At 32.5% G+C, this 25627-nt stretch overlaps 1 protein-coding gene across 1 annotated transcript; it reads left to right on the forward strand.

The window, feature by feature from the left end:
- The first annotated feature begins 117 nt into the window (after nt 1–117).
- Nucleotides 118–24851, forward strand: LOC132733937 (protein XRP2-like). The gene is given in 10 exon segments (XM_060720632.1): nt 118–192; nt 12656–12691; nt 12693–12773; nt 15055–15146; nt 16056–16228; nt 17197–17300; nt 17978–18106; nt 19308–19388; nt 19852–19951; nt 21580–24851. Coding segments are annotated over 10 exon segments (1047 nt in total). The 3' UTR covers nt 21756–24851.
- Nucleotides 24852–25627: the final 776 nt, after the last annotated feature.

Here is a 25627-nt window from a genome sequence, read left to right on the forward strand (position 1 = left end):
AATGAATGTGTCTGCTTCAATAACGTACGGACAAATCGCACACTTTTTGGATCTGCAAGGAGCACAGGAATTCGGCTGTTTGAAAAAATAGTTTATTTGTGTTTCTTATGAACGAGAATGTCTTGTAGATTATTATCTCTTCTAAATGCCGCAATTGGTGGATTCGGGAATATTTCCTTCATTCTATCTGAGGTGTGTAATTCAGGTAGGTGTTTTCGTACTATTTGTCCTACATTCGGGAGCGCTCTGGAAAATGTCAGTACCAAGGGGATTCTTTCAGTGTTTTCTTTATCTTCATTATACTGTAATAGGTCACTTCTTTTCTTACTATCTACTTTATTTAATTCTGTTTCAATATGTCGATCTTCATAGCCTCGTTTCTGTAACTGAGTTTTAATATTTTCTCTATGTTGTTTGTAAGTCGATTCATTAGTACATATTCGCTTAGCACGGAGGGCAAGTCCATATGGTATTGATTTTTTTGTCGATTCCGGATGAGACGAATTTTTATGCAAGTAAATTTATCCAGAATACGATTTTGTCGATTCCGGATGAGACGAATTTTTATACAAGTAAATTTATCCAGAATACGAACCAAGTACAACGATCCGTTAGCGGCGCATTTTTACACGAATGACCACACAGTTAAAGATTTTTCGATAATGGGGCTGGAAAAGCTATACGGGAATGACCAATACAGAAAAACAATAGAAAATTTGTGGAAAAATAAATTAAGAACCTATAGACCGTATGGAGTTAATACAAAAGAATAACGCGGTAGACGGCAACCAACGCCACGGCGGGCGTCGTTCATTGACGTTACGTCACTTCCATTGTTTTGTTTGATATATTTGTATGTGAAATAAATGCTGCTGAAGAAGGCCGCAAGGCCGAAAGCTACGGCAAATTTAAATAGCGTTTTTGCTTATATACGGCAAGTTAGAGATTTTACTTATATATATATATATATAACTATTGTTATTTATATGACCTTTTAGACATTTTCTATTATTTTATGGCAGATGCTGACATCTCATATATAATATTTCTGAAACCTATAATTCACTAGTGAGAATAAAGTATCAAAACAATTGTTCAATTCATATACTTTTATTCATTAATAAACCACGTAACATATCTACATTGTTTCAACATTAAATTACAGACTAGTTCAACAATTATAAGTATCTCATAAACATTTAATTCACACAATAGCCAAAACCCTTTTGTAACTGATATTGGATAAAGAAAAAATACACAATAATAACAAAAATTTATAACTGGTGGCAGCACATCTATTTATTAAAGATGCATTTTATCAACCGATGAGCCAAAATATTTTTAAAAAATTAAACTTTAAATTTGGTTTCTTAGATTTTAAGTAAGGTGTTCAGATACAAGATTCAACAAATAATCTACAAGTAATGTGCCATTAATGACTGATTTTGCAGTATTACTCATCATATTAATACTGCTATTTCTGCATTTTCTGTAATTTCCATGGACTGGAATGTGTAAATTACTTTCTTAACTTCACAATATTATACTTTAAAGGTCAATGGACATCATATTCACGTGCCATTTCTAATATTTGATCATTTAGAGCAAACATAAGTTAGTTTGTTTTTCATTATTTATGTGTTAAATAATCGGTAATTGCCTAAGTATTTCCCTTACAAATAAGTCCGGTATCACACAGATGTAAGAGTAGCTGTGCTATCTCAAACCATAAGTGACATACATGTATCCCTATGTAAAATATTGATACATGTAGTTCAAGATAACAACATTTGTCTGTGTTTTTTTGTAAATATGATTTGCTTTTACATACATTTTATGGATGAACATAATAAAAATCGCTGATTGTGATCCATTTGTAGTTCATCGTTACATATGATAATTTTATATGTTTGAACTACAGACAAAATCACCTTTAAGCTTTGAAAACGATAGTGATGTCGACAACCATGAATTCAAAATAATGCATGTTTAGAAAATGCAAGCGTCTCTTACTTGCTTAAACATGCATCTCACGTAATCAAATATCAAGAGTTTGACAGACCTAGTTACAATTTCCGACGGAACCACAAGTAACATTTGGTTGGAGAATTACCGGAAGTTCAAGTGATCGATTAATCAAGACGATTGAATATCAGCAAAGTGGCAACTCCCTGGATTGACAGAAAGCCTAGTGTAGTAGTGTGATATAAAAACACTTTCCCATGGACTTTAAGCCAAATATACCACACTTGAATTCTTGTTTAATACTGTTTTAAATGGTTATATTAGGAGCTAGCGTTTATGTACATTTTATGTTTGTTTGTTTGTTTGATTGTGTTTTACGTCACATCGACAGTGTATATGTCATATCGCGACGTTCCAACTTTACTGGTGGAGGAAGACGTCATGTGCCCTTCCGTGCCATTATTTCAGGCACGAACGGGCACCTGAGTATAAACCACCGACGTTCCGTAAGCTAATGGATAGTTCCTCACATGAAAGATTCCAAGGGTCCCTGTCGGGATTCGAACCCACAGCGGTGAGGGACAAGTGGTTTGAAGTCAACGACCCTAACCATCGGCACGGGACGCCCCCTACACCTTTATGTACAAAAGCATACCCAAGTTGGTTAAATGGACACTGGTCCGTAGTTTTGTTGTTTTTCTATTCGCATATGAATCTCTTTCAGCAAATATGCAGCACGAATTGAATATAACCGCCGGTTTCCCACATTTTGAACTAAAATTCTAAATAAATATTTCAATAAGGTTTTTGTTTTGAATATTTAGCTTCGTTTATACGGGCAGTTTTTGAAAATTTTTTGAATCTTATACGATTTTTTGATAAGTTTGAAATACTAGAATCAACTCCAGTTTCAATTTAAAAAATGTAATTATTTTATTTGAAAAATATACAACGTTTCGACTCAAAAGTCTTCATCAGGTATACTTTGTTTACAGGAAATGACGTCAACGTCATATGACGTCAAGGACAACAACGTCAAAATGTAATACATAATTTGGCGTATTAATGCTATATGTAGGATCTTTATAAAAGATACAACATTCGTTTTGTGACATTTTTCTCCTCACATGCTGCATGTTAAGACATACCAGAACCTCAGACGGGAAAAATATCACCAAGAATGCTGCATCCGACACAAACATTGTAAATGTAGAGGATAATCAGGAGGAAGATTTCTCTTTTTTTAAAACTTTTAATTTTATAAAATGTACTGACTTTCAGTAAGAATTGATTGTGCTTAATATTAGTGCATGTTCATTCATTCGCAATTTAAACTTTTTGAAAGAGAAATTGCCATATAGCTTATAAAGTATGAAATTTACTTAGATCATCAATTGATGGAGACCATTAAACGTCCAAAATATTAGCTAAGCCACATACAAAAGTTATAATTATGTATACTTTCTCCAAGGTATTCGTTTCGTTGTTAATACATCTTTCATACATAATAGAGACAAATCAATATAATTTCAAACTAGAACCAGAGACGTTAAAGTACGTACAGAACTGACATCGGTTTAAACTGCATTAAATAAAAATGTAAAAATATCTTGCCGTCGGTCCAAAAAACGAAGCATTCTACAGTTTCATTAACCTTTTTAACAGTATTGTTGTAAATCTCGTCAAATATTGTTCATAAATAACGATTTTAAAAGTTAAATCCCACTGTATGTAGTTTTCTATACGCATTTTAACATGCAAATGCAAGACTATAATCAGCTCGTGTATGTGCTACGTCACATTGTTATAGTTGCTATCCGAACACAGCAATATGAGATTTTCTTGTTGCAGACACACTTTAAATTAACCGTTTTTTAGCTTCACGGTGCATTATGCCTGGCGTTCAGAAAAAATAATCATCTCATAAAAAAGATTAAAATTTGTATGAAAACACCTGTAACAATGCAGAAATATACCGTTAAATGAGGACATGTGTGTTGCATTTAATATTGATGTAACGATAATCCGAAGTAGGAGTTTCTCATGCAAACAGAAATTGTACTTCCGATTCCGCAACACTGAGGTTGCAGATATTTATACTTATAAAACTAATTTTGGTTGTCTGCACACTAAAATAAGATCTGGAGTCGATATGAAACCCAATTTATTAGCGAGCTCGACGAGCTGGCCCGAAGGGCCTGCTCGCAAAGCGAGCTTTACGGTAACGCGAGTACCTGCTAAGTGATGGTTTTGAAAACTTTCGTCCAAAGTACCAAATTGGACACATCGCAACCTTTCGAATTTAAAGATAACGGTAAAAACTGAGGAATTCTGACTGAAAACGGATGTGTAGACTGGTCACCCCCGCACGTCTATGGGAACCATAATTGGACAGGGAACCAGAATAACGGAAGCTGTGTATAAAAAATGAAAATCGAAGGCGCCATTTTGTTTGAAATCTGATAAATAAAAACATTTTTTTGTCGAATTTTGTTGTGAAAACTATCTAGAATGAAAGAAAATGGTCTACTAAGAAAATGAATCCGAACACCAATATCTTTTATTCAGTCGTTAACGCTGTACAGACGTTTAAAGTATTGTTTACGTGACGTCACAATAATGTGCGCCAACAGCACGTGCAAAACGAAACAAATCAAGTCAACTCCTCGCAGCGGTTACTTCCCTGATCTGCTACAGTAACAAAGCGTGACGTAACCACTGTGAGGAGTTTGAAATCAAGTACGCTATTTTAAATGTCGCAAACGTTTTAAGTTTTACATTTATTTCACTTAAAATAATCTTTATTTCGCTTTGAAAAATTATAGAGTGAAATAAAAATAAACAAAGTTTTATCTCGTTATTCATTTCACGACAGGGACGGGTCACGGGGCCATATACAACACAGTACGTGTGACGTCACACGCACTCGTCACTGCATTTGAGATTATTTCATACTATTTCACGTAAAAAGTACATCGAGCTCGCTTTGAGGCTTTGCCTTTTTCATATTAATGAAATGTCACTTTTTCTGTTTTTATGAAATTTATTACATGCAGCTTTAAAAATGTTTTTACTGCATATACTCCTAAAAGCGACGGAATTTGGTTTTCTTATGCCTAAAAGTAAATGTAACTTCGCAAAATTACCATGTACCGGCTTTGGCTGTTTTCAGCCAATCAAAATTGACCGAATTATTCAGCCCGAGACTTGTCAATTTTAGCAACAAGAAATGTCATGTTAAGAAATTGTCTATTTTCAGCAAAATAATGGGTTGTTTACTTGTAAAATTGGGGTTTTAAGTCATCCCATGAAAACATTGGAAGAAAGAACAGCCAAAGGTTTATTCATGGTAAACTTAATATTTTATACTCAAGTACAAAATAGTTAGGGCTTTGCATGGTAGACAGACGTTTCACTATTGAGACGGTTCACACCAAGACGGTTCACACACCCCCCAAGGACATTTCACTTCCCAAATGGGAGTGAAACGTCTTTGAAGACGTTTCACTCCCTTTTTATACCAAAATTATTTTGATACTTATGGTATACTTGGGTCTTTTTCAATATTTGTCATGTATACTCATTTTTTGTGACTAAAATTCATTATTATATAAACAACGTGTAATTAAAACATGGAATAATTTGCCAAAAAATGTAGTAGACTCAAAAAGTGTTCATGAATTTAAAATAAAACTAGACCAACACTGGACCGGAGACACTCCATATAAAGTTTAAAATGTTTATTGAAAAATTATGCTGTTATAATTGTATAGCAGAGTGAACAGAAGTAGATAAAAGTATATATAATTAAACATAGAAGTGGTGAGAGCAATAAGAAGAAGTACTGAAAGATTGTCAAAAGAAGAGGGGCTTAAAAAGGGCTTGGCCCTTCCATCAGAGCCCAAAATCATCCTACAGGTATCCTACAGGTAAAACTTATGGAGAATTTTCTGTGTTTAAATTGGCTGTTGTCAAAAAATATTTTAAATATATTCCAATATACAACTGATTAGTAAACTGTTGATGCTTAGTGCAGTGTTTATACAACTGATTTAATAGTGGTGTCAAACTGTAGTTGATAGTCTCAGTGTTTATACAATTAACTAGGCGATGAGATAACACCACAATTACTTAAGTTTGTTTAATGGCTACTGTTTATTCTAACACGACCCGCATTTTTCCCTATTGAACATAGAAGAACCGAAAGTGTGTGTTATTATGCTATAAAATCGGTGCATAGAAAAACCGGAAAGCACCGGATAGCACCGAAATACCGGAAAGCACTCAAATTTCTAATAAAAACATATGAAAACGTTAATTAATCGGTTTGAAAGTGTTACCAATCGATTTATTAGATCAAAATCTTTCAGAAAAGTCATTTTTTTTTAAATATATATTGATAATTATTACGAGTATTTAGGAAAATAGATATATCGAGTGCTTTCCGGTCCTGCTAAAGATACATGTACATTACCGGATAGCAAATATTGTTTATCAAAGTTATACATGAAAACTTTATTTTATTGGTTTGAAAGTGTTACCAATCGATTCATTAAAAATCAAAATCTTTCAGACAACCCGTTTTTGTAATTATTTATGATTATTTTTACGATTATTTAGGAAAATAAGATATATCGAGTGCTTTCCGGTCCTGCTAAGATACATGTACTTTACCGAATAGCAATATAGTTTATCAAAGTAATACATGAAAACTTTATTTTATTGGTTTGAAAGTGTTACCAATCGATTTATTAGATCAAAATCTTTCAGACAACATGTTTTTATAAATATATAATGATAATTATTACGAGTATTTAGGAAAACTGATATAACGAGTGCTTTCCGGTCCTGCTAAGGATACATGTACATTACCGAATAGCAATATTTTTATCCAATTAATACATGAAAACTTTATTTTATTTTGTTTGAAAGTGTTACCAATCTATTTAGTAGTTGAAAGATCTGTTTATCATGACGTTTTTATAAATATTTTATGTTTCATTACGCGATTTTCAAAAGTTGTTACAAAGTTGTATTGATTGCTTTCCGGTAATGCTAAAGTACATCTACTTTACCGAATAGCACTCGAATATTTATATAAATCACACTAATCCTTCATATTAATTATGTGAAAGTGTTATAAATTGATTAATTAAGTTGATATTATTTCAATTAAAAAATTATGATTAGTTAACACGATTTTTTTCAATCTTGCTCATACCATAGATCTGACAATGTATCATATTTCTAATATTTTATAGGTTGTGTGAAGACAGAAAGAGGATGTGTAAAAAGTACCAATAAGTTATTCAAAGCATCGAACCATAATTTTTCTTATTATATTTTTATATCATGTAAAATAAAAAAAACTTATAAATTTTCGTTCAGTTATGTCTTTATTTTTACCATACTATGTGTACCGAAAAGCAATGTGGTCATCAGTGGAGGACAGTAGTTGTTGTATTGTTTATCACACGTGCTAATCCTTGCTGATTAAAGACCTTGTATATTGTAGCACAAAAAGGTGATGATTTAATCAATTTGTACACAATTATGATAATTGAGAGTACCGACCTGCACATCAAAGTTGCATTAATTAGACACTGTCCTTTACATGCACATTAAATTAGATAATTAGAAATTGCAATTAAACTCTTGTTAATTGTTTACCTCATGTCTTATCCATTGGACAGGTATATATGTTTATATTGTTTATCTGCTATAAACATTGTATAATGTTTCAGGCAATAAAATTTGAAATTGGAATTGGATTGTATATAATAGTGAGTTATTTGTTGATTTTGTTTTTAAAACATCACTGTTTGTAAATACAATTAAATTATAAGTTTAAATGACATTTCAATATCATATATAATACATCAAAAATAATCAATCAGTTAAATACATCCAGTTATTGTGTATTATTAACCCTCTTTAAAATGTGATAATTAAATCAGCGTGTGTCCGTTCAATCAGCGTGTGCCCGTGTAATAAACGAGGCGTGAAGTGTGCCTTGATTGATTTCAAATATCATACTTATTTTTCAATTATGTATGTATATATGTTTGCTAAGTTCTGTTTTATATCTGTTTATTTTTGTTCTTAGTATTAGTTTCGTTTATTTTTATTCATTGCACTGTTTATTTGTCAAAAATAAAAAAAACATCACTGAAAACAATTATTGTTCTTCTCTTTCTGCTATTTTGAATCCTCTTGTCTTCCATATAGCCTACAACAAATAAAATATATTAATATATTAGACAAGGTACATACATTTTAAATATTTATATACCATCTGTATGTCTTGAGGTAAGAGGACCAGTGGCTTTTCGGTGATGTATTACTATTACTTCACAGGACCGGAAAGCAATAATGGAATGTGAAGGACCGGAAAGCACTCGATATATCTATTTTAAATATATATTTTAAACTTTTTTTATTCGTATATTAATTATAAAAAAAAAAATTTTTTTCCTAATAAATCTCTTGGTAACGTTTTCATTCAATACAATGAAGGTTGTACGTTTTTTTTAGGGAAAATTCGAGTGATATTCGGTACATATACTTAACAAAACCGGAAAGCATTCTCAATTTATTTAACATTCCTAAATAATCGTTATAATAATCATATTATAATTATAAAAACATGTTGTCTGGAAGATTTTGATATACTTAATCGATCGGTAACACTTTCAAATCAAATAAATAAAGTTTTTCATGTATTACTTTGATAAACTATATTGCTATTCGGTAAAGTACATGTACCTTAGCAGGACCGGAAAGCACTCGATATATCTTATTTTCCTAATCAAACGTAATAATAATCATATTATAAATTTAAAAACATGTTTTCTGAAAAATTTTGATATAACATATATATTTGTAACATTTTCAAACCAATGAAATAAAGTATCCATGTATAACTTTTATAAACAATATTGCTATCCGGTAATGTACATGTATCTTAGCAGGACCGGAAAGCAACACGATATATCTATTTTCCTAAATAATCGTAAAAATTATCAATATATTTTTATAAAAATGACTTGTCTGTAAGATTTTGATCTAATAAATCGATTGGTAACACTTTCAAACCAATAAAATAAAATTTTCATGTATAACTTTGATAAACAATATTGCTATCCGGTAATGTACATGTATCTTAACAGGACCGGAAAGCACTCGATATATCTATTTTCCTAACTACTCGTAATAATTATCAATATATAAATATAAAAATGACTTGTCTGAAAGATTTTAATCTAATTAATCGATTGGTAACACTTTCAAACCGATTAATTAACGTTTTCATATGTTTTTATGAGAAATTTGAGTGCTTTCCGGTTTTTCGGTGCTATCCGGTGCTTTCCGGTTTTTCTATGCACCCCTATAAAATCACTGTTTGACGTTCTATATTTAGACATGTGACGTAATCATTATACACGTGACGTAACCACTAAAAATGTGACGCGCTGACAATAAGTACGGAAACAAATCAGGCGCAATTAAGCTAATTATAATGTACGGCAGCATTTATTTGTTGATGTCGTGTTAGAATCGAAATAATATATCCAAATCGGTGATTTTATTGCTTGATAACATCACTGTTTGTCGTTCGGATGCGCATCATTATATCACTCGGGCTACGCCCTCGTGATATAAATCCCCGCATCCGAACTCCAAACAGTGATGTTATTGACCAATAAAATCACAGTTTGGGATATATTATTTCTTAAATAAATTGATGAAGAAAATAATTTTAAAAAATAATTTATTTTATACATATGTTTCGCATTTCATTGTTTAAGACTTACAAAAAATAATCATTATATAGTCAATATATTTAATATATTGATATTTTTTATTATTTGAATAATATTAATTACTTTACTGGTAGTGATTACAATATTTAAATTGATACTTATAATATGTCTTAACTCTTTTTTGTTCTTTCTATGTTATTCTTTTTTTTTAATTTACTTTAAATAGAATTTTCTCATCTTGTTACACTTATAATAAAAGTGATATTTCAGAAATTTGTCTTTCATTTACATCTCTTATCACTCAACCCATAATTAAACTAATAATCTTCTAATAATTCGTATTAACAATACCATTGAAATCAACAAAATGAAACATTAACCCTTTACCCCATATATACGCGAAACAACACACTTTCGACCCCCCCCCCCCCCTTTTTTAGGCCTCAAAGAGTGAAAAAAATGTCCTATTTGGGCCCCAAACACATGTTTTCGTTTGAGAAATGTTGCTAAAAAAAATGAGCACTTTTTCGGCGCCGCCCCCATCCAAAAGATACATCAGGGGGTTGCCATAAGGGGGGATGTGCCCTTCTGTTAGGGGGGTTTGAAGGGGGCGGAGTCCCCCTCATCGCCAAGAAAATTTTGGACTTGTGAGAGGCTAAAAATGACCCCAGGTCGATCATAATGAAACGTGTAACCAACGCTGAAAAGCCTTTGACTCTATCTTAATCCCTTGAGAAGTTGCAGCACTTTGAAATAAATTTTGATGGAAAAAATCGAGGCAAAATAGTGATTTTGGGCAATTTTGAGATGCCCCCTCGTTGCCATGGTAACAGGAAATTTAAGACTGAGCATGTTGTTACAAAGGCAATGGACCAGTCAACATTTGTGCCAAGTTTGATTAGTATTGAAGCATTTTTCATAGTTTCATAGCAGTTTGAACTTGTAGCAGGAGGCTTTTCAGTGAAAACGGCCATTTTCCACAATATGCTCATGGGGGAAAGGGTTAAAATGAATTTCCTTTTTACACTGTTTGATATTAATGAAATTAAAATTTTGTTAACTTTCCATGACATCTCTAAAAATTGGGAGTGAAACGTCCATACAATTGACAAAATGGGAGTGAAACGTCTAGGTGTGAACCGTATTGGGAGCGAAACGTCTCAATAGTGAAACGTCTTGGGAGTGAAACGTCTGACATTCGCTTTGCATCATGATGAACTTTTTAAATGGTTCAACCAGGTAAACCCCATGGAAGATTTCGAATTGAAACTAAAATGCTAATTGAAATTATCTTGTCCCAATAGAAGATGCAAAGGCCAAATGAAATTTTGTTATTTAATCGTAGATTTTTTGTGATTTGTCAAATTATAATGAATAGGAAGTGGCTAGCCGTACGAGCCGGTACGGCTAGCCAAAAGTTCTAGCCGTACGTGAGTCATGTATGGCTAGCTTGGACACACTGTATTGTCTAGCCGTACAGCACTTTTTAAAATTATATGAAAGTTGAAAATGCATATGTTCTTTTGTGTCTTTTAACAAGGATTTAAACCAAGGACCCGCGTTTGTCCTCATACTTTATAACAAAAGCTTTGCAAAGAAAAAAGATAAAGAAAGAAAATTATGATAGCGTTTGTCATCGCGATAAAAGTGTCAAAGTTACATAACGCATTATGCAAAGTACATTGTATATGCGTCACATAATGCAAAGTTATAACTATGATTAAATAATAAATAGTTTAAGTTATAACGTTTTTGTTTTTTTATGATTATATAAGATTTGTTGTTGTTTTTTTTTGTATGAAAGATGAATTATTAAATCTTTTATTGTTGACTAAGCACATGGAATGAATAATCATAACGGCCAAAGAAGCTAAAACTGTTTCATAACAGCATGATCTGTCAATGGAATGAATAAAAAAATAGAAAATTGAAAAACAGAACAAAAAAAACAATTTGAGCAACTTGTAGCAATTTTAAATATATAAATTTTGAACATAAAAGCAAAATCAATTGACCTAAATTAAAGCCTATAGTACAGGGATTTATTAGGACTTTTAGAATGCATTTCAAGCAAACTTACCTTACTGTACAATGATGGACAAACTTCTACTGAGGCAATTATCAGAACTCAACAACAATTATTTTTGGTGCTTTTTCGTTTTTAAAGGTGTTGAAAATTAAACTTATTGAACCAAAAAAGGACTATTATAATAATTATATAAATGATGTTATTCAACTGCACTTAAATAGGCCATCTGGAGATGACACAATTGATATGATTCTGTATTTAGCCAACATGGCTATTCATATCTAAAAAGTAAACATACAAAGACAATTGCTGTTTCCTGGTTAAAATCCTCGTTCAAGACATAAAAAACATATGCTTTTTCCACTTTCATATAATTTTGAAAAGTGCCGTACGGCTAGACAATACAGTGTGTCCAGGCTAGCCGTACCTGAGTCACGTACTGTAAAGTACAGTAACTTTTGGCTAGTCTTACCAGCCTGTACGGCTAGCCCTTTCCTAATGAATAATACAGGGAATGCTACTTTTTCAAAGTACATTTTTTTAAACTCAATGTACTGTTTAAACTCATCACTTTGAGAAAATTGCTTGTGAGACCACAGCTTTCATTTGAGAGTTTTGCAAATAGGAAATAAGCTTGTTTTGCCACCAAACTCTCTCCTGAGGCCTGAAATGTCCAAAATGGGTTTAACATTATAGCAAAATCCAAACCATCTTCTTAAAATGCAGAATTTCTGACTAAAAATATATAAAACTGACTGTTTTTAACCTTTGGAAAATGTTTAATGAACTGACCACATGTGTGTACCTTTGTAAAATGTTGAATGAACTTGATTCTTCATTAATTACATTCTTTATATATAACTTTTTAAGGTAAACTTATTTTTATATATTCATCTAGGGAAAGAGACCTAAAGTGGATCCTTCAAATTACATGTTTTGATGGTTTAACAAATCAAACAGTTTGTAAATTACCAGGATCTCTTAATGGCAAACAATTCATTGTACAAAATTGTAAGGTAAGTGTCAAAATGTTCTATAGCTGTATATAGGATCGGGATATATTGATCATGCTAACTGTGAATGGGGCGACAAGGGTCCGATTCACGGACAGTGCAGGTCACTTTCGTTGTGGTTGATCATGAAATCTATTCTACGGTCATTTGCATTGTACCTCTGCTCTTGTATGTACTGAAGATTTGATTCCACAGAATGTGAAGGCGACTAGTACTGGTAAACTGCTTGACAGCCTGCCCAGGAATGATGCTGTGGCTGAACTGTGGTCTGGTATATTCAATGTGGCTTAATGCAGTGATCTGAAGTGAGAACTACCAATATCACTATCATGTAACAGTTACACAGGGCTTTTTTTCCCTTCTGTAGCAGGGGCTGTTTTGGGGCAGTTTCCCCAAGAGAAAAATTCTTTAAAACCATGCAGTTTTCCCCAAAAATAAATTAACATCAATTTTTTTTCCCCTTTTGCAAATAAACTGCATAATTTTTCCACCAACGTTAAGAACAGGGCTGTTTCTGCAACCTATTAAAAGAAAGCCCTGCAGTATAATATTTAGTATGTTTTTATCACAAACAATTCATATTTAAATGATAGTCAAATAATCACATGTAAATTAGTATTTTTAGCTCGACTTTTCTATGAAAAGGGGAGCTATCCTACTCGCCCCGGCGTCGGCGTCGGCGTTGGCGTCACACCTTGGTTAAGTTTTTCGTACCACCCCACTTTATTTCAGAAGTATTACAAAGATATGGCTTTTGAAACTTACCATACTTGTTCACCATCATAACCTCCATCTACAGACAAAGAGTACATAACTCTGTCAAGGTTTTGACAGAATTATGGCCCTTTTTTGACTTAGAAAAGTCGGTATTGAGCTTGGTTAAGTTTTTTGTAGCCACCACTCAGAGATCCCCCAATTGGTAAAAATATACTCAATGTCACGATTTCATGAACATTTAGATGACATTTAAATAATGAATTGAACTTCCTTCATGTAATTCAAATATCAGTTTACAACGCATTATCTACATAGTGGACCCCACGAAAAGTAACCAGTCACCACAGCCTGTGTGAAAGAGATCCACTTGTGACCCAACTGACAACATCTAAAAAAGCTTGATAAAATTTATCTATTACTTGTATTATAAGGTAACTATAATACTTTCACATGACAAAGTCAAATCTATATATTATGCTGATTGTACAAAAATATACTGCTTCCTTGGCATAGATTTCTTGAAAAAAATTATGTTATTATGTCATTTACCAAGGTGTTCTGAGTGACGTAAAAATACCTTATTCTCTCAAAGTGGGTTTAATACTATTAAATTTATTTAAGGCTCAACTCAGTTTTTTTTTCTTTCTTACCAGCCCTCTTTTGACTTAAACATTTCAAACTTTGCTGCAGTGTTCAAGGGTATCACACAATTCAGTAAAATAATTCTTCACTAAATATCTTAATGCTCATGGCCATTGTTCACTTTAAAAATACAGAGATTCTTGTATTGCCTTTTACTGCAAAAACTTTTTTTATTGGCAAGCAATAAAAAAGTCGAGCGCGCTGTCTTACGGACAGCTCTTGTTGGAGTATGATATAAAGTTTATCATATTTAAAGGGTGTAAAAGCTATAAAGATAATGGGACATTTTTTATAATAAATTTTTTTTATAAAAAGTGAAATAATATTACAAGCATTTCCATAATTTTACAATCAATTCTTCAAAGATTTTCAACATAGAATGTCCCTTTATGCATACTTCCCTCTTAAGGAAATATTACTACTAGTATTACAATTGTCCAATGACCCCTCAATACAACAACTTAATTGGCTATCATCAGGCGACACTTGATCACTGATACTGCTCTTGTTCTACGACTATTTTTCTTTTTGTCATTAAAATTAAAGATTAATTATTTATGTACAATCTTAGGGACTATTCATATTACTACACAATTTGTTAGTTAATGACATTTGTCAGGACAACTTTTGTTTATGCACAAATGATTAGAGCTGTCATTGATATCAACAATATTGATGTATCGATGATATTTTTCTGATGATCAAACAAGACACAGAACAGAACATGTATTTTACCAAAATCATTTTAACACATATGAAAGTGATTGGCAGACAAGTAATTGAATTTTAGGTGATTATCAATATAGTGCTGTATCAATGATATTTGTCATCTGATATCGATATATCATTGATATGCTTTGCACTGAATCAATGACAGCTCTACAAATGATTGAAATAGAGATCAATTTTATAATTACCATTTCAGAATTGTAACATATATTTATATGATTACACCAGCACTGTTACTGTAGATGATTGTATAGACTGTAACTTTTTTATTGGACCAATTCAAACCAGGTAACAACCTTTTACCTTATCTTTCATTCACATGTTATCATGCTTTGATAAAACAGTATAGTTTGCTAGTATGCTAACCTATAAGGATAATAGATATTTTATCAGGAACTCTGCTAATGTAGGGTTTTTCCAAGCTCATCCCCTGGTACAAACAAACTTTTACCATCATAGCTTCATGGTGCATTTTCACTCACTTCAGTCACAATAGATTAGTGAACCTCTTGCGCTTATTTTCAAAGCTGTAACCGTAATATAATGCAGTAATTTGTACCCCTGGATGAGCTGGGAAAAACCCAAAATATTCTTAATTCCAGAGTAAGAATATTTCAGGGTACCATTCATGTGTAAAGAGTTAATCAAAATCTGTTTTCGTGTTATAATTTTTGTATTTTACATAACGATTAAAAGACTGCATGCCGGTCAATTGTTGAAGTCCAAAGTCTGAAATCAGTCTTATGACCAAAACTGAAACAATTTTGTGTTTCAGAGAACATGTCCTAACTTATGACTCCTATGTTATAATACTGTAAATTTCTTGATAGCATGGCTGATGGGCATTTAAACATTGCGAATAAAAAGGGTCTGTCATTGTATTTCTCTCTTTTCTCAGGAGAAAGCATTTGTTTATAGCCTACAGTATTTGACTGAAGATAAAAATGGTTATTGAAATGGTCTGAAATTAGTCCAAAAGGATGCACTTGGGACTTCCAATGAAACACAACCTGAAGATAAATTGATTCTTATTCTCCTACCTGACACCCTTCAACCCCAGCTCCTTTTCTACACCCTTCAACCCCCGGTCTCTTTTTAACACCCTTCAACCCCCGGTCTCATTTAAAACAGCTACTGATGATTGTGCTGGGTTTGTTGAAACAATGGAATAATATTATGTCATCATTGTGTTTTCAGTATATTTATACGTGACTGTACGGGTTGTAAGTTTGTTGTGGCTTGTCAACAGTTTCGATTGAGAGATTGCCAGAATTTAGATGCGTTCCTGTGCTGTGCTACGCAACCTATCATAGAGTCGTCGTCCCGTGTAAAACTTGCGTGTTTTACCTATTACTATCCTGAACTTGCTGGTAAGATATCGGTTACAGTTTTATTTTAAGTATTTTGGCATTAAAACTGCATGATAGTAAGAGACGACTTAATGGGTTCGAATTACTGGAATTTATGCATTTCTTAGCTTCAGTAGGTGAGATGGTTTTGACCCCTGGTGTTGCTTTAAATTTGTAACACCCAAGGTTGGCCAAAATCATCTTTCCTATTTCATTGCCATTTGACCTAAACTGTGTTGATGCCCCATAAAAGTAAACTAATAATCATGCATAAATAAGGGAGCCTTAGTCCCAAGTGGCTCTTCCTATTAAGATATCATGATAAAAGAAAATTTACTTGAAACTTACTTGATTTATAAAAAAATTTGTTGAGGTGGGATTCCTTTAAAATATTTTCATGAAATGACAGAAAAAATCATGAAAATCAAAGTTTGTGTATGAAGAAGGACTATTTTATTTTATATATCAAAGTTTTGTAGGTACATCTAATTGTGCTTGTAACTTTTTCATAATAACATGTATTATAAAATTTTTGTAGGGTTAAAAGGGTTCATCAAGCTTTTTGAATAGATTCAATGATTTGATATATATTCTACAGTCAAAGGATTGAGCAGTTAGTAGAGCTGTGAAATGGTATTACATGGGTCCTGGGTTCGAGTCCCTATCATTCCGCACATTTTTCTCACACTTTGACATGTCTGTATGATAAAAAAATAAGCTTAAATTTATATGCCTGAAAATCTGAGGTAATATAGCTGCCAGGAGAGAAATATGTAGTCTCAATATTTCGACTGCAAGACTAACCGATGTTACAATCTGATAGTACATAGAAGGGTGACCATTGTCTATATAATAAAAAGCCCTAAAACGCACAATTTATTGGGCTAAGAAACATGTTGGTTAAACAAATGGCATAGGGTATATTATGTTAAAATTCTGTTTAAGAAATAATATAATCAAATAATGAACATTGGATTGTTTTATTTCAGGCCAGTTTAAAGATGCGAAATTAAGTGTGTTCAATAACAATTGGAGTAATATTCACGATTTTACGCAAGATGACAACATGAAACATTTCACCTTATTACCAGAGGTATTTGTTGGTGTATTTATGTCAAGGGTTTATTTTTATTTTACTCTATTTAAAAAAAAGTTTTTCATAAAAATGTACATTGTCATTTCATTATTTGACAAATAAAATGGATGTTTGTTAGTACCCATAAATCCACTGACGGAGGTTTTTTGTACTCAAAATGATTACAATATGAAGTGACCATTTTCCGATAGGGTCGTACCATAATCAATCGGATCGGAAAAAAAAAATTTGTTTATTACAACTAAAATACAAACAAATTGTCATATCTTGTTATAAGAAACTAATGTAATGTTTAGACTTAAAACAATTTTTTGTTGTTTCTAATATAAGTATTTAAATAATTTTATCTTGGAAAAATGTATTATGTCATTGTGAAGCCTTCCTCATAACAGCATCCTGAGAGATATTTACACATTAGTGATGCTCGTTTCTAAAAATAGAAATCTGCTTTACTTATCTATATATATAGAAAGCGGCTGGTTAATTAGAGGTATCGAGGGGCTTCCTTATAGTTTGTGTTTTATCGGCAGCAAATTTCATATTTCATTGGAATTCTTTTAATTTGACAATTATATGAAATGATTTATCTAAACAAAAAACATATTTAACCTTCGTAAAAGCTGAAGGCTGCTTTAAGGGTTAAAAATGGCAATATTTGATTATTATTTTTCCAGGATTGTAAAGTCGATGATTTTGTGCCATTACCGAGTACAGACGACTTTCAATTCCTTGAGATAAGCCTGGATCCTAAAAAAAGTGTAGTACCAAGGTCGCTAGGTAACAGGAGGAAGACTTCAGATGAGGTAAAAAAAATTCTCTGTGTTTTTCTTACGCCATAAAAAGTAGTTCTGTTACAAGACTCTCTAATAATTGCTGGAACAAGACATTTTGTCTTTCGGATTCTTTAAAGTATTAAAATATATGCATCAGAGTATGTTTAAGTAATTATATTCAAGAAAAAAAGAAGTTCCTATGTAATTACCCTCTTTCTGAATTGAAGACAAGGAACAGAAGTGTTTTTTCCTGCTGAAATGAAAGTGATTAACCTATGGCACCAGATGAGAGCCAGGCTAGTCTGCATATCTGTGCAGTCTGACCATGCTCTTAACCACTGGTAGCTTATAATTGTACTTTAATACTAAAATATGGAGCTGTTCTTGACAGAACTGTTCTTAATTTAAATCTGGGTAAATCATGACACAAATTCAGCTGGTTAAGGCTTAATACACCAATTATATATAACATCATTGAAGGGAATTTGGCTCATATGCATGTGCAGTTAAATTACGCCAAATTATGCGTGACGTTTGAGTTTGTCACTTTTCCTATGTTTTGTATTTTGAAATGTTTAATAATAGTTTTGAATAGACATATAAACCAGACACAATGTGTTGTACATTATTTTCTGCAACATAGTACCCTATTTGATAATCATGTATTACATATACCAAGGTACAGGAGTGTATTACAGCTAGTTAATAAAAATGATACTACATTAGTGTAATAACACTATGACATCATTTTAAGGCTTGTTTATGTTACACTATAGGCTGGTCAATTAAAAACTGTAAACCGTTCTCATTCTCATTTTGGACATGTGAAATATAGAATTGATTGAGCGTTAATTGAAGGATGAATGTTTCTCATGGGACTCTTTCCGAAAATGGCCGCTTTGTGAGCCGCAAGGTAGTTAAAATGAATGGTTACCAATTCCTATCCGCCTGGCAAAGTGGTAGGAGTTGGGAGGTACATGGTATGCAAGCAAAAGGTGTCTCATAAGTCAGAAATGGCTGGCCCTTTCAGTAGGGGTGACACTATAATAAACAAGACCTTTACCTTTTTATTCGTGTAGATTCAATCCTTTATTGAACTCATTGAATAAAACAATAAATAATATGATTTTATTAAACTTGTTCAATAAATTGAGTATTAATTTTACACTCATTCAATATGCTGTATATGACTGTTATATAAAATTTACGTGTATGGATGTTTTATTTTCAGTCATGTCTGATAGTGTTTTTCTTTGATGGGAGTTCACAAGAACGTGCCTTGAAATTTATCGATGAAATGACAAATTCTCATGTAAGTAACTTTTATACTATCTATTCTTTCTAATAACCATTACACAGCCTATGTCAGTATAATGTATTGTTTACAGTTGAATATGTCAATAATAATATTTGTCATATGTTGCTGTTCGGATCGGAATATCCTTCCAGAGGGGACCCACCCATTTGGCACTAATGAGGCTTGCCAAATTGTCATCCATGGGTAAGTCCTTGAGGGATGAATATTCATATCAAAATTGCAAATATATGTCAGATAATTAAATAATATATTCTACCATATTCCATCATATTTTTAATTCTTATTACCATAATTGAACAATTTTCCATGGAAATTTATGGCATTACACCCGTAACTATTTTCTTACAACAGCTTATCAAATTACAACTTAATTCATAACGGCCAAATTATGTCATCCAAAGTAATTTTAAAAGATTGATAAATGTTTAGAGTTTACACTGTGTTTATTGTTTATCAGCCTGACTGTATACTGGTTCAAACAAAAGAGCTGAAGATGTCGCCCCCTGATGCATTACGAGTGTTTGGTTCAGATGCTTACGATGTAGTTGTCAGCCGAGGTAAATGGAAACTCTACAGATTTATTTCTAAATATTTTTTTCAAATATTTTTAATATTAATCAAAGGGTTAATCACAATGTTTTAGTAAAAGATAAAGGATTTTATGACTAATGTGGTAAAATTCAAAAGATTGATCACAGTATTGCGGTAAAAATCATGAGTTATCACAATATTTGTGGTAAATTAAAATCATAGGAATTTTTGCAATAATTTGATGAGATTGCAGCACTGTGGTAAATTTAGAAGCATTTATGATATTCTTGTGTTTATCATAACCCTGTGGCAAAAATCTTAGGATTCATCACAGTTCTGTGGTAAAATATATATCAGGTTTATAACTTCAAAGGTGGACAGGTTCATTTATGAAATTGGATAAGCACAAAAAGGCAGTACAGCATCATTTATGTGAACTGGATTGTTAAGAAAGCTTATTTGAACCATTTGAACTAACCAGAACTAGTTTTTATTAGGGAAAAATGGCTGTGACTCAATTTAGGTTCGAATCCATAATCCCTGGGTTGAGAGGCAAACACTTTAATCACTAGGCCACCACTCCCTTTCAACAATGCTGTATTATTATATTTTAAAGCTTTTTATACCCCCGCACAAGGAAGTTGTAAGGGGGTTATACTGGAATCAGCTTGTCCATCCGGCCATCCGGGCGTCCGGCCATTCGTCGGTTTTTCCTTGTCCGCCCAATAACTTAAGATTCCTTTGACCCACAGTCTTCATATTTGGCATGGAGTTTAGTCATTATCAGTAGATGATCCCTATTGATTTTGAGGTCACTGGATCAAAGTCAAGGTTACAGGGGCCTTGACTGAAAAAAAACTTGTCTGCCAAATAACTTTAGATTCCTTTGACCCACAGTCTTCATATTTGGCATGTTGGTTAGTCATGATTAGTAAATGACCCCTATTGATTTTAAGGTCACTGTTCAAAGGTCAAGGTCACAGGGGTCTTGACTGAAAAAAGCATGTCCACCCAATAACTTAAGATTACTTTGACCCAAAGTCTTCATATTTAGCATGGAGGTTAGCCATGATTAGTAGATGATCCCTATTGATTTTGAGGTCAGTGGGTCAGAGGTCAAGGTCACAGGGGCTTTAATTACAATAAGCTTATCCGCTCAAATGCTTAAGAATGCCTGTATTAAGTGTTCTTGATTTTGACATTTTCACATTTGAAGCATATAATTTTGTTCTCATATATTCATCATAAAACACCCCCAGGCAAAGATGCATGAATGGGGTATTCAAGTCATGCAGTGGCAGTTTCAGGTTTGAAGTCAAAGGTAAAGGTCACTTTGATCTTTGCCACAAAAAACATGTAGAATACATCATTTAGCAATGCTTTGGCACACTACCTTCAGATTTGGCAGGAAGGTTGTCCTTGAGCTCTTAATGACCACTGTTGATTCTGACAAAGTGGTATGCGGGGGTATTCACGCCATGACAGTGGCAGTTCAAAGATTAACTTGTAAAATGTTAATAGAACTGAAATTTTTTATTAACGAAAATATTTTATATGTTAGGAATGTGACATTCTAAATATATTCCTAAAATGGGTTCAGTTAAGTCACAAAAATAGTTTACATGTAAATAAACATTTTTTTTTCACTTCTCAGGCCCAGTGATAGGTTTGGAGTATAATGGCGAGAACTGTATACAGATATGTCAGGAGGTTATTATGGGGATCACGAAGGGATTAACGGGACTCGTGTTCATCAGTCAGTCACGTGAGACAGCTGACGAACAGATTGAAAACTATTATAACTTTGCTGACATGCAGATGGCAGTTTGATAAAGGAGAGTGAAAAGAAGAAAAAAAATGACGATTTTAAAGAAAAAAAGCCGAGTTGAATAAAACCAATACAAAGTCCCTTATGGCGACTACATTCTCAAAGAATTTTGTGTGATCGCTTCAAAATCAATTCATATTGAAACAAATTCTTAATGTTATATAGAATTTTATCTTAGATAAAAAGAGGATAGCTTTGTAATAGGTTTTAAGTGAGCGGCAAATAGTCAAAATGTTGACTTGATTTTTCTTAGGCAAACAGATTGTTTTATTCGCACACCTAGAATGTAATAGTTCCATATATGTGTTGAGAGGACATGTTTGGGTTAATGTATATAATGATGGCATTGTCTTTTTATTCGATTTTTTAAAAATATTTTTGTGACTTAGTTATTGTAAGATAGTTTATTGTAATTTTATGATGAATTTTATAGACAGTTCAGATGAGGCGGACCCTTTTTTTAAAGGGAAGGGCTAAGGCAATACTGTTAGGGTTGGTTGTTGGTTTTTTACAAAAAAGGAACTTCTAAGCACAATGATTTTTGGTAACAGTTATCTGATGAATGAATCTTGAATGTGTCAAAGGTTTAAGAACATGTTCTAAAGTCAGTCACTTAATTTCTAATCAAGTGAATCCAATCATTTTTTTTTTATCAGTTTGCAGTTGACCAACAGAGAAGTCTTACAGTGGGTACACATTTCAATTTTATCCTCATTGTGCAGTAAAAAGTACATATCTTTAAGTTAACCAATTAGAAGGTTGCATTCAGGTACTGGTTGTTACATTGTGTTTAATATATGACCTTTGACCCAAGGACAGATAATTTGACCTAGTCATGGTAGATTGATCTGACAAGTATGGTGTCTCATTTGGACCACATAAGCCGTGTCACGAGAAAACCAACATAATGGGTTTGCGACCAGCATGGATCCAGACCAGCCTGCGCATCCGGGCAGTCTGATCAGGATCCATGCTGTTCGTTTACCAACCCTATAACAAGTAGTGAAACTGATAGCGAACAGCATGGATTCTGATCAGACTGCGCGGATGTGCAGGCTGTTCTGGATTCATGCTGGTCGCAAACCCACTATGTTGGTTTTCTCGTGACATGGCTCAATTATATTTCTTGAAATAAGTCACTTAAGTACTTGAGAAATAATATTGGAAATAACAGTTATATTTGTTACATATCAAATTTTACCCGCTATAAAAATGTCATGTTGGTAGTGAGTTTTTCTCACTCAAATCAAGCCTGGTAAATGGCACCATTTTATAAAAAAAATAATGTATGGCTATTTAACTCCAATAGTGTCCAGTAAACAATTCTTGTTATATCTTGTGTTAGTTTTAGTCATTTAAAGGAAGACTTGTGGTTGTTTCAAATTTCAGTTTCCCAAGAACATGTAATATCTATCTGCATAACAATAATAGTTTGATGTCATTTAAGTTTAATAAGAACAAAAATGTTCCAAAAAGAATGTACCATGTGAAAAATATTTATTATATTCACATAATTTTTTGCAGTGCATAGAAAATTTCTAAAAAAAAATCATTAGTGGGTCATAAACAAATACCTGTATTACTTACTATATTTGTTATATTTGATAACACGCCCAATCCTGGGTCTAACCAGCATAATAAACTATCTACAGCATTTGGTAATTACAATAGTGTAACATGACGTAGTAACTTTGAGGGGGCGGAGTCAGAATAAAGAATCGGGAAGTTAATTATAACTTACTTCCCACAAACCTGTTTTCAACCACGAAAGAAAAAAGTCCTTCAATTAGGAACTAAAAAGTATAGATAAATAGTCTTTAAAAATTTGAAACTTGAAACTCTTGCTCTGTCAGTACTTAAAGTACTTTGATTTGATTACTGAAAATAGAACATGTTTTTCAGACAGTATCGTGATCTGATTGGTTGAAATGTATAATGGTCCTATTGAGACACCGTAGATTATATAATATATATATACATATCATTTTCTCATATGAATTGAGATTTCTTTGCATTCCTTATTGCATAATGTTATTTATTGAATGTTAAAAATATTATTATTCAAATATGTTTCTGTATGTTAAGTATTTGTGTTGTAATTTTGTTGTTGTTTTTTAATACCAAATGTTAATTTCAAATATCATTTCTAAGTGGCGGCATGGCTCAGTGGTTAATAATCCAAGGATAATCCAAGGATTTGATTGGTTATGTAAGGATTGCTAGCCACATAGGTTCAAACCCTGTCATTGGCCTAGTGGTTTACGCACCAGACAAGTTATCAAAGGACTGCGTGTGTTCAAACCATGTCAGGGGCAAGCTTTTGTTTCCTAGAGCAAGTAACTTCACATTTATTGCTTGGTACTGGTTTTCTCCAGGAAGGGATCAATCGTTCATGTGGCCCTAGGCAAAAATACTGGTTGGTTACAGGAACATGTTGCAGAGTGAGCCTATTAGTTTATAGCTTCCTACACATGCTTAAATAAGTTCTGAATAAACTTAATATTATTTTAAACAAGGTTTTGAAGTTGTCTCAATTGGTACTTAGAATTTCAACATGTGAATAAATTTAAATGATAACAGGGAGAAGGACAAATCAATTTACTTCAAAATTATCATCAAGTTGGTAGAATTTACTAGTAAAAAAAAAAGATTTGTTTTATATTTTAAATAGTTGTATGCTTGATGAAAGAAAATGTTCAACTTTTCTTTATATTGAACATGATTATTTAAGTTTAATTTTAAACAAAATCATGAACTTATTTCTAAAGTTCATTACCTTAGTCCTAGACAGCTGTAACATAGACAGATATAAACAGAGAAAACAAGGTGATGGCTAAATTAAGGCTCTTACTCTGAATCCATTTGTTAAGAGGCAGCCAGTATAACCACTAGACCAGATAGCCATTATTAGAAAACTTTGCAAAAAAAAAAGTCAGAATTTATTAAGGAAAAAATATTGCATTTTTTGTTTAAAAAAGTCGTGTTACTGTATATTGCGTATATAGATGTTTTATTTGTGTGTTGTAGTTTCTATCCGTCCATAACAATTTACATTTCTATGTTTTGGTCTCTCTTTAATGTAATAAATATGTTCAAAATATTGTGTTGTCTTATTAGATTTTGTCCTCCCTTTTGTTTACTAGAACAGGTAATTTATTTTCAGTCATAGTGTCCTTGAGTTTTTTATTTGGTTGTCTTATAAGTCATATTGGCTCTATTAAAGGAACTCCACAGAGATTTCTTGACATGAGGGGACGGAAAATAATTTTTTGAAATTATAATTCTGTTTGATGTAGGTCTAGACCAATAACTTGCGTGGAACATTTCAGATCATTTGCTCACTCCTCTTTTGCAGAATAATAATTCTTAATGTGAAAAAATTAGCGTTGCAACATTTTATACTCAATTGGGCGTAGAGAATAGCACAAAAATACAATTTTCTGTGCTTATCACTTAATTATATTTTGCATATTTTTCTGTTTTAAATGCCTCAGCTGACTAGTGTAAGAACTAAAAAAGAAATGTTTTATAGGCTTTTTGGACCTCAGTGGAGTTCCTTTAGCTTGGGTAGAAAAATCAGAAGGAAATGCCATGCATTATTTTCCTGATGATGAAGCACTGGTGTATTACAATCGACTTTCTGTGAGCTTACTGAACAACTTCCTTGCTAAAAGAATATAAGATTTCTAGCTGGATTTATACCAACAATGGTTTGAGGTAGTACAAATGTATTGGTAATTTGAAGACAGCCACTATAATCACTAGTACAGTAAACAGGTTGCATTCAGAAGAAGTTAGTTGTTTATAGACAACAGATAATGAGGCGTTTTCTTTTTAACTATGAAGATGTGAAAAGCGTACCCAGGGCTCCCAT

This window comes from Ruditapes philippinarum, unplaced genomic scaffold, assembly GCF_026571515.1.
Source record: "Ruditapes philippinarum isolate M1 unplaced genomic scaffold, ASM2657151v2 ctg5494_1_1_1_1, whole genome shotgun sequence".
Taxonomy (NCBI): domain Eukaryota; kingdom Metazoa; phylum Mollusca; class Bivalvia; order Venerida; family Veneridae; genus Ruditapes; species Ruditapes philippinarum.